This window comes from Tachypleus tridentatus, unplaced genomic scaffold, assembly GCF_004210375.1.
Source record: "Tachypleus tridentatus isolate NWPU-2018 unplaced genomic scaffold, ASM421037v1 Hic_cluster_1, whole genome shotgun sequence".
Classification (NCBI taxonomy): domain Eukaryota; kingdom Metazoa; phylum Arthropoda; class Merostomata; order Xiphosura; family Limulidae; genus Tachypleus; species Tachypleus tridentatus.
In genome coordinates, this window is record NW_027467777.1 from 25832821 (window position 1) to 25848929 (window position 16109).

At 28.4% G+C, this 16109-nt stretch overlaps 1 protein-coding gene across 1 annotated transcript; it reads left to right on the plus strand.

Annotated features, from left to right (window-relative positions):
• The first annotated feature begins 210 nt into the window (after positions 1-210).
• Positions 211-14236, plus strand: LOC143241778 (trimeric intracellular cation channel type 1B.1-like). Its single transcript, XM_076485009.1, is given in 6 exon segments — positions 211-329; positions 331-360; positions 3974-4158; positions 7870-7957; positions 8947-9285; positions 12137-14236. Coding segments are annotated over 5 exon segments (729 nt in total). The 5' UTR covers positions 211-213; the 3' UTR covers positions 9257-9285; positions 12137-14236.
• Positions 14237-16109: the final 1873 nt, after the last annotated feature.

Below are 16109 nucleotides of genomic sequence, written 5' to 3' on the forward strand. Positions count from 1 at the left end.
TTCTGTAAGATATTTTTTTATCACTCTGCAACACTATGGTGTCATCTGATTAGGATTCTTTACCTCTTAATATCAGTATGTAAGGTTTTATAGTTTTATTACAGATTCATGTTATGAGTAAAAACTTAAGTTTTATGATTGATTTAAAATGTATTCTGTATATAATTTTTTACAGTAATAAAGATTACTTTCATTTATTTTGCAGGATCTCACATGTTTTCTAGGAAGCATCCTTTGGCTTGCTGGCTGTCTTGTATGTTGTCTGTTTTTGCAGGTACAATTCTTTGTAACTTTCTTTTGGGAGAACCAGCAATTTCTGTATTCAAAACTCAGTTCTCTTCTTCTTGCAACAGGAGTTTGGTAGGTGTTCTTTGTATATATATCACAATAACAAATAGCTTCTATTAAATTTTCATGTACCTCATTTTCTCAAGTTTGGTAGGGGTTCTTTGTATATGTATCACAATAACAAATACTTTTTATTAAATTTTCCGTGCCTCATTTTCATTTTCTCAAGTTTGGTAGGTGCTCTTTGTATAGGTATCACAATAACAAATATTGTTTTATTACATTTTCATGTACCTCATTTTCTCAAGTTTGGTAGGTGCTCTTTGTATATGTATCACAATAACAAATATTGTTTATTAAATTTTCGCATTGCCTCATTTTCTCAAGTTTGGTAGGTGTTCTTTGTATATGTATCACAATAACAAATAGTTTTATTAAATATCCATGTACCTCATTTCATTATGTCTTCAGTGTTATTTAAATGACCTACCAAAATATTATAAGGAACTGAAGGCAAATCAATGAATACACTATAGTTTAGTCAGGACTATTGTCCTGTTGTGGTTATTGCTCATTGTATGGTGTAGTGAATAAATGTGACAAATAACATGAACAACTGGTTGTTTTTCATGCAATGTTTTCACATAGAGTTTTACACTGAAATATATACTGTGTGTCAACTCACATTTAAGTATTACATTTAAAAAAAGTAGATTTTTCAGTGAAGATTTCATAAACACAGAAGAAGCGAAACTGATGCTGTTTATATAATTGATGCAAGAAATTAATGTGTGAGAAAGATGTATTATAAGAATATGCTTCATATTGTTAAGCTACTTTCTTTCCATGTCACTGGCCTTTAGACATCTGTCACCCAAGTTTATGGGGTTTACACAAGTTGTATGATGTTGTCATGTGGTAAAAGTCCTCCACCAATAGGAGGGCAACACACTTCTGTGTGCACTAGCTCTCTCTATGCATTTTGCTGATGAATCTTCATTTTTTTTCCTTAGCACTGAGCACTACAGATATGTTTTCATTTCTTTCACTTACTGATATTTGTACTGTTAGCGAAACTTAGTTTTTGTTTTCTTTCTTTAAAATTAACTCGAAAATGAATGTGTTTTCCTTTTCTCTTGTGTAAATGAAGAATTTATTCATACAGGTTACATTTTTAGTGTGACTTTCTGATTGAAGAATATTTAATGGTTGCTCAGCAGGTTGTTGGATTCATTGTGAAAAGTAACCCTTCAGTACCTTCATGTGTCCTTTCCCTTAAGTTTGAGGGGAGACTAGGTACAATGACTTTAATTTGTTGCTCACTCCTACTGGTTTTGCCTTGGGAACATAACTTCCTAATTTCTGTTTCTATTCCTTTGATTATTTTATTATTTAATTATTCTTTATGTGAGACTTGCAAATGAAGGTTAAGGCTGATAGACAGTGTATTCCCACCACAATGTGGGTCCTACTTCTTCAGTCACCTCCAAAACCTAGGATACATTTTATATCCCACATTATAGCCTGTATCTTGGGGATCCATTCAGTTGGTGTAACATTTTTATTTTTTGTGTAGGCTTGTTTTTTTTATAACAACTTATTATTATTAGTCATAGCTTTGGAATTGCTGTTTTTAATGCAATCCTTCTGTATTAATATTATATGTGTGTGTAAATCTTGTTCACTGAGGCCTTAAATTTTCTACAAATTACATGACTGGTGCTATAATGTAACACTACTTAGTTAAGGTAATGAGAAAAATACTGAAGCTTGAGTAGCATGATCTCAACAATATTAGTAAAGCCTAGGCAACAGTGTAATTGCAAACACAATCTATTGAAAAGAAACTGTATTTATTAGTTATAAAATGAATCTTCATAAAGAAAATTGTTAACTAAAATATTATGTTTTAAAGGTGACACTATTCCAAAACATCAGATCATAGGTTACTGATAAATTGGTTTTTTTGTTATGTATTTTTATTATTTTAACCAGAAGTGGTTGTTATTGCAGTTAGCAAAATAAAGTAAAAAATGTGATTAAATTAGATTGAAAGACACTAAATGTATGAAATGTTATTAAATTATATTGAAAGACACTAGATGTAAGAAATGTTAAGTTATATTGAAAGACACTAGATGTATGAAATGTTAAGTTATATTGAAAGACACTAGATGTATGAAATGTTATTAAATTATATTGAAAGACACTAGATGTATGAAATAATAAAGAAAAGTGAAAATCTTAAGAGGAAGCTTGAGTATTTTTAAGATGTTTCACAACAAATGTTGTAACCTAAAAAGTAAATAAATGTTTTAGTTGAACTGAGATACTTGTTAGTTTCCTGCAGTTTTGGTGAATATTCCCACTGTAAATTAACTAAGATACTTGTTAGTTTCCTGCAGTTTTGGTAAATATTCCCACTGTAAATGAACTAAGATACTTGTTAGTTTCCTGCAGTTTTGGTGAATATTCCCACTGTAAATGAACTAAGATACTTGTTAGTTTCCTGCTGTTTTGGTGAATATTCCCACTGTAAATGAATTAAGATACTTGTTAGTTTTCTGCAGTTTTGGTGAATATTCCCATTGTAAATGAACTAAGATTCTTGTTATAGTTTCCTGCAGTTTGAGTAAATATTCTCATTGTAAATGAACTAAGATACTTGTTAGTTTCCTGCAGTTTGAGTGAATATTCTCATTGTAAATGAACTAAGATACTTGTTAGTTTCCTGCAGTTTTGGTGAATATTCCCACTGTAAAATGGAAATCAAATCATGGAATTGATGACATTACAAATAAAATAATAATATAATAATAGAAATACATGACAAACACTACAGTAATAAATAGAAATACATGACAAACACTACAATAATAAATAGAAATACATGACAAACACTAGAGTAATAAAACTGTACATTTTTATTAGTTTCTTTCTCTCTGAAGTTGATTTTTGATATAAATAATTTATAACTTGTTGAAACCTCAGTTTGAATGTGAAGAGAAGGATGGCAACCTTTCAAAATATAAATTTTATATATTTAAACATCCTGTTTAGCAGTAGTTTCAATAAAATTCTACAGAGAAAAATTTGATAAATCTGTGATGTTACTTTGTTCAGTACTGAATCATTTAGTGGTTATGAAAGATGAATAGTAAATATAGGAAAATAATGATATCCATTCTTGATGATGAGAAACCCACTTGAAATAAAATGTATATTAAAACAGCTGGTATGGGTGTTAACACTTTTTTGTGATAAAGTTTTAATACCCACACCAGCTGTTCTGAGATCAATGATATCCATTGCATGTTTACTACTCTAACATAAAATTGTATGTCTCAGTGAAACATTTTTGAGTTTTATGGTGTTAATTTTATCATTTACTGAAAGTGTTACCAAATTTGTATTGTTAGTGAAGTTAACTTTTTTTACAAAACAGTATGCTTGAGCATATTATTCATCTTTATTTATAAGTAGTTAACAAACATAATATACTTAACAGTGAAGTTGTTAAGCTTATAATGCAGGTTTAAATGTTTATTCTCTCTTTCCTGTTAGGCCTATATGTAATAAAGATAGCAATATTAAGTTTCAGTTTTTGTATGTTTGTCAAGGTTGTAGGATAAAGTAATTCATTGCCACATTTAGGAATGTGATTTAAAAATTTATTACTTTTCAGGTACTTAATGTTCTACTTACCCCTTGACTTACCTTATAAGGTGTGCAAGTTCCTGCCAGTGAAATTGGTGTTAGCTGCAGTGAATGAGGTGTACAGGTGTAAAAAAGTCCATGATGGTGTAGCACATGCTTCCATGTTATACCCAACTGGATATCTGACCATGATTATTGCAGGCATAATTAAAGGTGGGTAGAAACTTAATTTTACCAAAAAATACTTAAAATTATCAAGTTTATGATTAGAAGTAAAATATTCTGAATAGGAAAATAAGTTGAATGATTTTTGTTTCTTTTATTTTTTATTAAAAAAATAACAAAAACAAAGTAGAGACAGTTTATAGTCATGTAGTTTTGTTAAATATGCTATTTGTGGTTTTGTTTCTGGAATTTTTTCTGTGAATAGCTAATACCGAGACTCTTCAGGCTGTCTTAGATTTAATAGACTTAGTATTGGTTGAGTTGTTTATATTAATAAGTTGCCTGACCACAAGAGAACTGAATTAAGTGGTGATACATAATTTTTAATTAGTTGTATGTATGTTACAATACGTCAAAATTAGTGAAGTATTTTTAACCTTATTTATTTATTAATATTAACATCAGTTAGTTCTTATTGGACAAATTTGGGTTTAAAGAGGCAATGAACCAGTTATTTTTTATTTATTATTCTCCAAACATTTCTGTGTACATTTTTATTTACCATTGCAACATGGTAACAAGCTCACGTGAAGGAGAAACAAAACTCAAAAAATTTTATAAAGTAACAAACAGTAAGAAAATATTTCAAGACGTTATTAACAATATCTCTAATGTACAACATAAACAAGGCATGGGTCATGATTTATTTCTTACATAAGCCACTGTTTTTAATGCAGTGTGATGGATAAGATATAATTTGTGTATAGTTAGGCTGTATGTGGAATATCCTGTTTGCTGTCTCAATCTTCAACAACTTTCAAACCTTAATGCAATGAAATGAGAATGAATTATAAATATCAAGGTTAAAATTGTCACGTGGATTGCACTGTGAAGCATATTTTATAACCTGAAATAAATTTTATTTATGATTTGTGAATATCTGTAATTGGTCTTGACATTTTTGTTTTATAGTTTTAATTTTCTAAACTGTACTAAACTAAATGTGATATTAGTATGTTAACATCTATGATTTTTACATAATAAACGTGATATTAGTATGTTAACATCTATGATTTTTACGTGCTAATTGTGATACTAGTATGTTGCGTCTATGATTTTTTACATACTAAGCGTGATATTAGTATGTTAACATCTATGATTTTTACATACTAAGCGTGATATTAGTATGTTAACATCTATGATTTTTACATACTAAGCGTGATATTAGTATGTTAACATCTATGATTTTTTACATGCTAAACATGATATTAGTATGTTAACAACATAGATGTTTAATATTATCCTCATAGACATAATTTTCAGTGCATGTCACAAGGTTATTAAGTTACATTCATACTTTAATTAAACTTTTTTCTTTTCATGGTATACCAGTAAATATAGCATAAAAACTTAGCTTTTATTCCATATTTTAGTAATATATGATGTTCATGTTTTTAAAAAAGGTCTAGAAATTGTTAGTAGTTCTGATGCTATAGTATTTAAAACTAATAGAAAGTTGAGGTTTTTTCCTATCAAATGGCATATATTATATTACATTAGTTTATATATAGATAACTTTCAGTTTCTCTTCTGGTTCAGCTCTTGTTCCCTTAACAAATACATTGATGGTATTAACTGAATTTGTAATAGCTCTTGTTGTATCATTAAAAAGCTAGACAAATTGTGGTAGTTATAGGAAATTGTCTGATTTTTACATGTTATTATTCTGCATTCTTTGTTGCATTATTTAATTTGTTAAAAAAGTATTTAGTGCAGTCGTGCCAATAGTGTAAAATAATAGGGCTAAGTGTCATCAACAGTTGACAGTAAAAAAAAAACCCTGGTAAGTACTTTATATCTTGTGTTTCTTGTATATTCTTTATGTATTATTATTATTGTAAAAGTAACTAGAATGTACAAATGGGAGATTTTTATCTTTGATTATGTTAAGGTTAGAATAGGTGAAGTAAATAATAATAGTATATAATAATATCAGAGGATGGTTAAATAATGTTTTAAAAATGCTACATTAATTCTATAGATTAACTTCATCTAACTACTATAGGTTTACTTCATCTAAACACTGTTTATGAACTCATATGGAGCTTGTTTCTCTATACACCATTTTAACCAGAGATGTGCCATTAATACCCATATTCTCTTCTCTCTCACACTCTGAATTACGTGAAACTTGCATGAAATTATTAGTTTCAGCTTCAAAAAACATATATACTTTGGTGTAGTTTTTCTTTTAGTTTTTTATACCATTAAATTACTAAAGTTTTATTGAGAAACATTTTGAAAAACATTAAAAGTACTTCATCTTAAATTTTATATTTTATTGTAGTTCACAAAATGACATCTGTGCATATCCAGTCAGTTAATTTCATTTAATGTATTGTTTCTTTTGACACTGCTTTTCAATGCAGTAGTAATTGTTTCAGCTCTAAATCATGAAAAATACCACAGAAACAATTTTTTTTTATTTAACCTAATGTTTCAAATTATCATCAGGTCAGTCTGGCTAAAAATATTTTTGGTCAATACAAATTTACCTCTAATAAATATAGTTTATTTTCTATAAATAAGCAGTTTTTTTTAATTCCACTGTTTGACACTTAATATATATTTGAGTCATGAGAATGTCCTGCTGTCATCCACTGTACTTGCTAAGTAGTATAACACTTAACTGATGTCATATCATAAACAAAATTTGTATAGCTTTCAAACAAATAAAATAAAATAAGTAGACCTGTAGTTTGTTCTTGAGTCTCATAACTTCCGTTAGGTTTTCTTGTTCCTCATAGCAGGAGTTAGTTAGGCCTTGTCAGTTTCTCAAAACCTTAAGCTACTTTTCATACAACTTAATTTACTGTACATTGATGTAAATAGTTTTTAATTTAGTCTATCCAGTGGTATGTGAACTTTGACTGTAGCCAGTCTCATAACTGAGCTTCATCAGTAGTTGTTGAAATAATGTGATGCAAGGTCCAACAAGGGTAAACTTTAATAATGATACCAGTGAAAGAGAAAGAAAAACCATATGAGAAAGAAAACGTGGATAATTATAGTATCAGGGGCTAATAATTTCTTAGAAAATATAAACTAATTATTTTTCAATGACAGAGACAGTGAATTTTTAAGTGTGTTGTTTACAGACTACAAAGATATATAGAACTGTAAGTTAGATACTTTTTCATTTTTCTTGCACATTACATTATGTGAGTATAAGAAAATATCAATTCTGAAATGTTAGTGAATTAAGAACTGTTGGTGTAGGTTTTTAATTGTTATTTTTACTTAAATTTTGAAACTTTATATGCAGGTTTGCACTGGACATCTGAAAGGTCTCACTGGTTTTAATAATAGCAAAATATAATGTAGCATAATTTAGAAGTATTACATGAGACATTATATTTCTTAACTAAATTATAAACTCATTTAGTTCTCAACTAGACAGCATTAATAATTCTATTTAGATTTTGTCTTTTAATCTTGCATTGTATTATATGAGAAGAGGTTATTTAATTAATGTTCATATTAATGCTTAATATTAACTCTTTAACACACTTTCCTTAGCATCAATTTACTGTTTTCTCTGTAATTGCTGTTTGTTTGTTTCAATTTATATGATTGTGTATATTGTTTATGTCCAGCTAATTTCATGTGAAATAAAACTTCATGAGTAATGATAAGTTTCTTTTTGTATAAGTTAGAACAAAACATAAACTATTTTATTACTCTTTGCACTGCTATTAGGAAATGGAGAAGCTATCTTGATATTACTGGAAAGGCTGTTCAGAGGGGTATGGACTCCATCTGCTGTTGAATGTATGCAACCAAGCTTGTGAGTTTTCTTCTTATATAATTAATTAGAGATTTATTATTTTATATTATCCCTATTTTGTTGTAACAAAAGTCTTTTCTTCTTCATTCTTCCCATTTCTGGTTTTTTTATCCTTCAGCATTTACATCAAAGTATGAAATAATTATTAAAATAAAATGTGTTTCTTGTCAAACAGTAATTGTTTTAATGTATTTAAAAAAACAACTAAAATGGTGGAAAAATTTAATATTTTATGTACAAAAACTTTTCAGTTCTAAGGTGTATACAATTTAATCTTTAACCCTAAAATGTACACAATAGTTTTAGCCCCAAGATGTATACAATTTTCTTTTTTAGTCCTAAGATGTATACAGTTTTCTTTTTTAGTCCTAAGATGTATACAATTTTCTTTCTTAGTCCTAAGATTTATACAATTTTATTTTTTTAGTCTTAAGATGTATACAGTTTTCTTTTTTAGTCCTAAGATGTATACAATTTTCTTTCTTAGTCCTAAGATTTATACAATTTTATTTTTTTAGTCTTAAGATGTATACAATTTTCTTTTTTAGTCCTAAGATGTATACAATTTTCTTTTTTTAGTCCTAAGATGTATACAGTTTTTTTTAGTCTTAAGATGTATACAGTTTATTTTTAGTCTTAAGATGTATACAATTTTCTTTTTTAGTCCTAAGATGTATACAGTTTCTTTTTTTTAGTCTTAAGATGTATACAATTTTCTTTTTTAGTCCTAAGATGTATACAGTTTCTTTTTTTTAGTCTTAAGATGTATGGAATTTTCTGTTTTAGCCCTAAGATTATACAGTTTTCATTTTTTTTATTTCTAAGATGTATACAATTTTTTTTAGCCTTAAGATGTATACATTTTTTTAGTCCTAAGATATATATACAGCTTTCTTTTTTAACCTTACGATGTATACATTTTTTTAGTCCTAAGATATATATACAGCTTTCTTTTTGAACCTTACGATGTATACAATTTTGATTTTTAGTCCTACCAAAGCTTGTGCAGCTGCATCCATCATTTTTGTGGTGAATAAGAAAACAAACCTGATTTCTGCACCTTCTTCTCTTGTTTACCTTGGAATTGCCATCTTTTTTGTTTATTTTAAACTGTCTTCTATTCTTCTGGGCATTCACGATCCTTTTCTACCTTTTGAAAACCTCTTCTGTGCTGTCTTCATGGGCGGTATATGTGATGCTCTTGGTCATGCAGTTCCTGCTGTTAAAGGAGAGCATATACCTATAAAAGTTGATTCTACCAAAAATGGGAAGACTGAATCTGGGAGAAAGAAGGATTAAAGAGTTGAAACTAGTCACGTGTGACTAAGGTAATGACCAAAGCTAAGCTTTTTTTAAAAACTTAACAGATTTAATACTTTTCTTAAACATTTTAAAGTAAATTCCTTTGGCATTTTTGACTTTTTAAATACATTGTTTACATTTGTTTGTTTTTTATATTTGAAAATTTGCATACATTTTCTTATGTACTTACAGTAACAGCATGTTTTCATATTACTGTTAAACATGTTTAAACACCTACTGCGCGTGTTATTAGTATAATGTTTATAATCAATACCTTTCACACAGTTCATAGCTGTGAAATATTTGGAATTACTGTAACTAGTTAGAGTAATATCCAATATTGTTATGCCTCTAATTTATCAAACCTTTTTAGCAGTGCTCCAATTGTTTAGGGTAATACAGGGTTCTCGTTAACCCAAACTCTTGGGTCTCTTATGCAAACCAGATTCAAAGAACACAAAAAGTCACCTTCACACGTTTTCAAATACTGCAAATCAAATAAACACAACATAACCATAGAAAACACCCAAATACTAAATGAAGAAACAAATATAAACAAATGCAAAATTAAAGAAGCCTTACTTATACAACAACTCCAAATAAACCAATACAAAGGAACATCTTTATACCTATATTACTAAATATAATCAAACATCTAAGCACACCTCCTACATTCCTACACTCAGTTACACAACCCTCTTCAAACATGTGGTCAGCTATCAGTCAGTCCTATTAGTCCTAAGATATATATATATACAGCTTTCTTTTTGAACCTTACGATGTATACAATTTTGTTTTTAGTCCTACCAAAGCTTGTGCAGCTGCATCCATCATTTTTGTGGTGAATAAGAAAACAAACCTGATTTATGCACCTTCTTCTCTTGTTTACCTTGGAATTGCCATCTTTTTTGTTTATTTTAAACAAACTATTTTTTTTAATTTTTTTTCTTTCTTTGTGAACCTGACAATGACCGAAGAAGGTCGAAACGTTGTTTGCTCCTCAACATAAAAAATTTTCTCAACCCAAACCAGCTGTTTTTACATATATATTTTTCATGACATTTAATGTAAATTACTAATTATAATGTTATCATTACTCAGGCAAAGCATGATTTACATAGCTTTCAATTTTGCTTAATTATAGAGCCACCAAAATTGAACATCAGACTCCACTCCCACACCCTCTCTTTCAGGATTTGTTAATAATTCTCTCTTACGTTTAGTAGTATATTACTTATAACTGATAGAAAGCCAAGGTTTTCATTTATCAAATAATATATTATATTGTTTTCTCCAAAGAGAATTGTAACTTTCTCTTTCAGTACAAGTTTCATTCCATGGGAAGCATATCGACTAGCCGATGAATTTGTAAAGGGTTTTGTTGCAAAGTTAGAAAACTAGAAAAATTATGATAGTTATGGACTGTTGTTTTCTTTTGCATGTTATTATTTGATGTTTTTTTGCTACGTTAGTTAATTAAATAGAAATTGTTGAGTGCAGTACTATCATTATTATAAAAAAGAATGTCCAGGTAAGTACTTTGTTTCTTATATGTATTCATTATTTTAAAAGTAAGTGAAATATAAAAAGAGAAAACTTTTAGGTCAGGTAAAGTAAAATACATAATAATAATAAACAATAATTTTTATAAAGTACATGTGCAAGTATTGTGTGTTATGTAATTCAATACCATATTGTGAGCTGCATACTCACCAGGTTAGGTTATATACAATTTTAACTGAAATATTTTACATGTCAGAAGAACAAGGAAAAAATTTCAATTTTTGAGTGACAAATTCATTAAAATAAAAGCACACTTTTGAAAGTAATTATTTATTTATTATTTGGAATAAAAAATTCCCCTTTTAATAAGCTTAAACATGTGTTTTATCTTTAAATTGATACAGTGGCTCTAGTAACTTTAACAAAATTGACCAAATTTATTCTCTTCACTCCCTTGACCTTCTTGTAAGTAATAAGTTTGTTACAATATTTTGTCATTATATGATAACATTTCATTGTTACATCCTTTTAATGTTTTCAAAACGAGACCCGAAACTTAAGTGCTTTCTGAAGATTAGTCAACTATTTGAAATGTGCTCATCTTTTGGGTCTTGATTTAAAAGTTTTACAACTTTTGTAGGTGATCCTGTGTGCTGCCTATTTAATCATCGTTACATCCTGTTACCCATAGTTCCTACAGATATTTTGTTCTGTACATAACCTTTTTGTTTGAACTAATATCATGCCTGAAGAAGACTAACCAGTACTCTGTTTATCCCTAGCAGTATGTATTAACTGTTTATATTATGCTTACAAATTCTTGTGTCTTATATAGATACAAGACATTCAGTAGTTAGGAAGTATCAGATTTTACTATGTTATGAAACTGTTTGTTATATGATAACAGACAAAACATTCAGTGGTTAAGAGTATCAGGTTTTATATTTTATGAAGCTGTTTATTGTATGATAACAGACGAAACATTCAGTGGTTAGAAAGTATCAGGTTTTATATTTGATTTTGAATAAAGTGTTCCAAGGTCACTTCATACTACACTCTGTATTTATTTTGTTAACAAACTAGTATTGAAAATTTTTTTATTAAAACTTGTAGAAGGTTGAAAGTTTGAGATCAATTTGCATTACAGATTGTTCACTCTTAATTTTCTAATGTACAAACCTTTCAAATCTATTGCATGAATGTTCAAGAAAGTTTCAATTGCCACCTTATCCATATGAATATAAAAGAACATTTCATTACATTTAATGATTGGTGTTAAATGAATAACTTGTTGTATAACAATAACTTATGTAATGTTTTCATTGTTATGATTATGAGTAGACTTAAAATTTATTGTTTTTTTCATTTATTTAGATTACTAAGACATGGCTAGTCTGTTGTGACATGTGTTTCAACTGTCCTTATTTTAATTTTCTACCAAATTAAAAAAAGAAAACTGTCTTAAAGAAAATGGAGTAGTAAGTATTGATGTTTTGCACTCACTCAAGATGGTTGGTTGGTTTGTTTATGATTAGCTTTAATTAAATGTACATGTTCAGTATTGTATTGTTAACCAACTGATCTATTTATTTATAGTCTCAAGACATCGTATGCAAATTTTATTATTTAAATGTAAGAGCACTGTTTTGTTTTATAAGATCTGTGATGCCAAAAGTAAAGTGCTATCTAATGATGCATACATCACTTTTAGGTTAAAAAAATATGTCAATTTTATTCTGGGAGTTAAATCAAAGAAATGTTATGACACTTGTGGTTTTTGTTGCACACAGAAGTTATTAGCAGATTAAGTGTTTGAAAGTAGACATGTTAAGCTTAAATATTAACATTATCTTATGTGTATGTAGTGTTTTAAATTCTCATGTACTCATCACAATAAACTTGTGAGAAGATAATATAACATCAATACTACACATCTATTGTTCTTAATTGTTCAGTGGACAAGCTTTTTATAGACAATGTAATCATTTCTTTCACCACTGAAATTAAAAATTTGGGAAAGAAAAAAATCTATTTTGACTACTTATGGGTGATGGAATTTCCCTGAAACCAGTTTACTTCTATAATAATTGTGCCATCAAATAGTATTGGGATCCATGTTTTTTTTCAACAAAATTCATGTTTGGAAGATGAAATAAAAACTGAAGAATTCATTCTAACACAGTAAAATAAAGAAAAAACTGAAAAAAGGTTAACTAAAAATCCTTTTTGATTACTGTGATCTGTAAATTGTAAGATTTTTGGTGCTTTGTGCTCAAAAGTATTTTTGGAGTATAATGGTTGTTGCATCAGTGTAAGTTATTGTCTTAATATATGTGTGTTAATATAAGAAACATCATGTTGAGTTTTAAAACATGATTCTTGGCATCTTCTCATTCAAATTAGCAACTAATAATGAAACACAGAATGTATATTTACTCATTACTGTCATAGTGAACAGCAGAAAGAGTTTTTATTTTGACATTTCATGATGATGAGAAACTCACTTGAAGTAAAAATGTGTTCTTAAGATGGCTGGTATGGGTATTAAAACTTTAATTAAAATAACATACAGTACAACGTTTAAACCTTCTTAGGTAATCTTCAGATTAAAGTTCTGTACTTTATCTTAATATCCATACCGGCAGTCTTGAGAATATATTATTTTGATATTTGCTTCTTCAGCCAGATGATATTTCTTTTAAAAGATATTCTTTATGAGTTTATTACAATGGATAAGAATCATTGTAAATTTCTGGTTGTTTTATGACTTTAATCTCAGTTATTTTAAACACAAAAAGTACTGTTTAAAACCTCACTTGCAAATCAGTTCAGTTGGCCCCATGGATTTATCTGATTAGAAAAGTTTGAATCAATGCATTACTGCAAAATATTCTTCATACTTTAAGCTGTAGATTTGTTATAAGAGTGACATTCAGTCTCTCAGCATGAATAGTGGATGGTAGGGTGCTACTAACTGGCTACCTTCCCTCTAGTCACTAGTTCAAAATTAGGGATGACAGCCAGTCAGCCTTAAATACAAATACATCTGAGTGTAAACCAAAAAAATAGTGACAATATTCTGTTTTGCTAACTGAAGTAAATTTGTTCTTGAAAACAGAGGTTTAAAATAAGAAATATTAGTGTACTTCTATGAAGCTTGTATGTAAATTTAATATTTTGTTCAATATGAAAAGTACTGTATTAGTCAGTATTGTTAGAAATTGTTCCTGATTTATATTTATAATAAATTTTAATTTATTATTAACTTGTGAAAAGGGAAATTTACCACAACCTTTATCAAACTCAAATTTTGAGAGACAGGGTTTTTAAAGTAAAAAACACGGAATTTTTATTAAATGTATGTTTTTTACAATGTAGGGAATGTTTTCAGTATTTTATTTCATTCTGGTACTGTACTTTTACAGGAACCTGTGTCTCATGTGTGTAATTGCTCATTAAAAGAATTTATTATTATCTCCTGTGTGTTGTTCTTCAGAGCGTAGAGTTCTCTACAACATGTTAAGGAGAAATGTCTTAACATATTGGGTGTTTTAATAAAGCAGTCTTGCACAGTAGATATTTATTGTTTTAATAAAGCAGTCTTGCAAAGTAGATATTTATTGTTTTAATAAAGCAGTCTTGCACAGTAGATATTTATTCCATAATTTCTGTACAAAATCTCTTATTTAAATGAAAATTTCAGTTACTTTTTCCATGCAACTATTACATAGTGTTATATGTAACATTGGTAATGAACACAAAATCCACAGTGTTATATGTAACATTGGTAATGAACACAAAAATCCACAAAGTGTTATATGTAACATTGGTAGTGAACACAAAAATCCACAAAGTGTTATATGTAACATTGGTAGTGAACACAAAAATCCACAAAATGTTATATGTAACATTGGTAATGAACACAAAATCCACAAAGTGTTATATGTAACATTGGTAATGAACACAAAATCCACAAAGTGTTATATGTAACATTGGTAATGAACACAAAATCCACAAAGTGTTATATGTAACATTGGTAGTGAACACAAAATCCACAAAGTGTTATATGTAACATTGGTAGTGAACACAAAATCCACAAAGTGTTATATGTAACATTGGTAATGAACACAAAATCCACAAAGTGTTATATGTAACATTGGTAATGAACACAAAATCCACTACTGATAATCTGTCTAATGAACTATGTTGAAAATGGAATGTGGAAAAAGTTCTGTTTTACCATCTTGTTTACAAAAATACTTTTAACTGTACTTGTATAAAACACAAAATAAATACAAGGTTTTAATGCAAACAATTAAAAAGAAAAAACCTTAAGATAAATACACACTTCCACATACTTATTAGAAGTTAGTTAAAAGATTTTAAAAGAAATTGGAAAATATTTCTCAACTCTTTTAGCAGGAGATTGCTGATTATTTTGTGAGGAAAAAAATTTTATTCTCACAAGTTTAAGAACCCAATATTTTTATTTAATTACTTGAGTGACCTGCATTCAATAAGTTACCATGAAAATACTTGGTTGTCAAGGATCTAAACAATAACAGGAACTATGAAAATACTTGGTTGTCAAGGATCTAAACAATAACAGGAACTATGAAAATACTTGGTTGTCAAGGATCTAAACAATAACAGAACTATGGAAATACTTGGTTGTCAAGGATCTAAACAATAACAGAACTATGGAAATACTTGGTTGTGAAGGATCTAAACAATGACAGGAACTATGAAAATACTTGGTTGTAAGGATCTAAACAATAACAGGAACTATGAAAATACTTGGTTGTCAAGGATCTAAACAATAACAGAACTATGGAAATACTTGGTTGTCAAGGATCTAAACAATAACAGAACTATGGAAATACTTGGTTGTGAAGGATCTAAACAATGACAGGAACTATGAAAATACTTGGTTGTAAAGGATCTAAACAATAACAGAACTATGGAAATACTTGGTTGTCAAGGATCTAAACAATAACAGAACTATGGAAATACTTGGTTGTCAAGGATCTAAACATTAACAGGAACTATGAAAATACTTGATTGTCAAGGGTCTGAACAGAAACTGTAGCTCTAAACAATCAGTAGTGAAAGAACAACACGAGATAATCCATTTTCAAGTTTTAAAAGGACTAATTATATTAAAGTTTAGTTTTCTCTAAATTATTTGGCTGGCTATTAAAATATATAGAGAATGATACTTACTAGTTATTAAACAGTTTGGAATTAGAATAACATATTGTATATCATTAAATACAGTTCCAAGCGTGATGATATATAGTAATTTTTTGTGTTTTAAGTTTTTCTGAAGAAGGAAACAAAATGATAA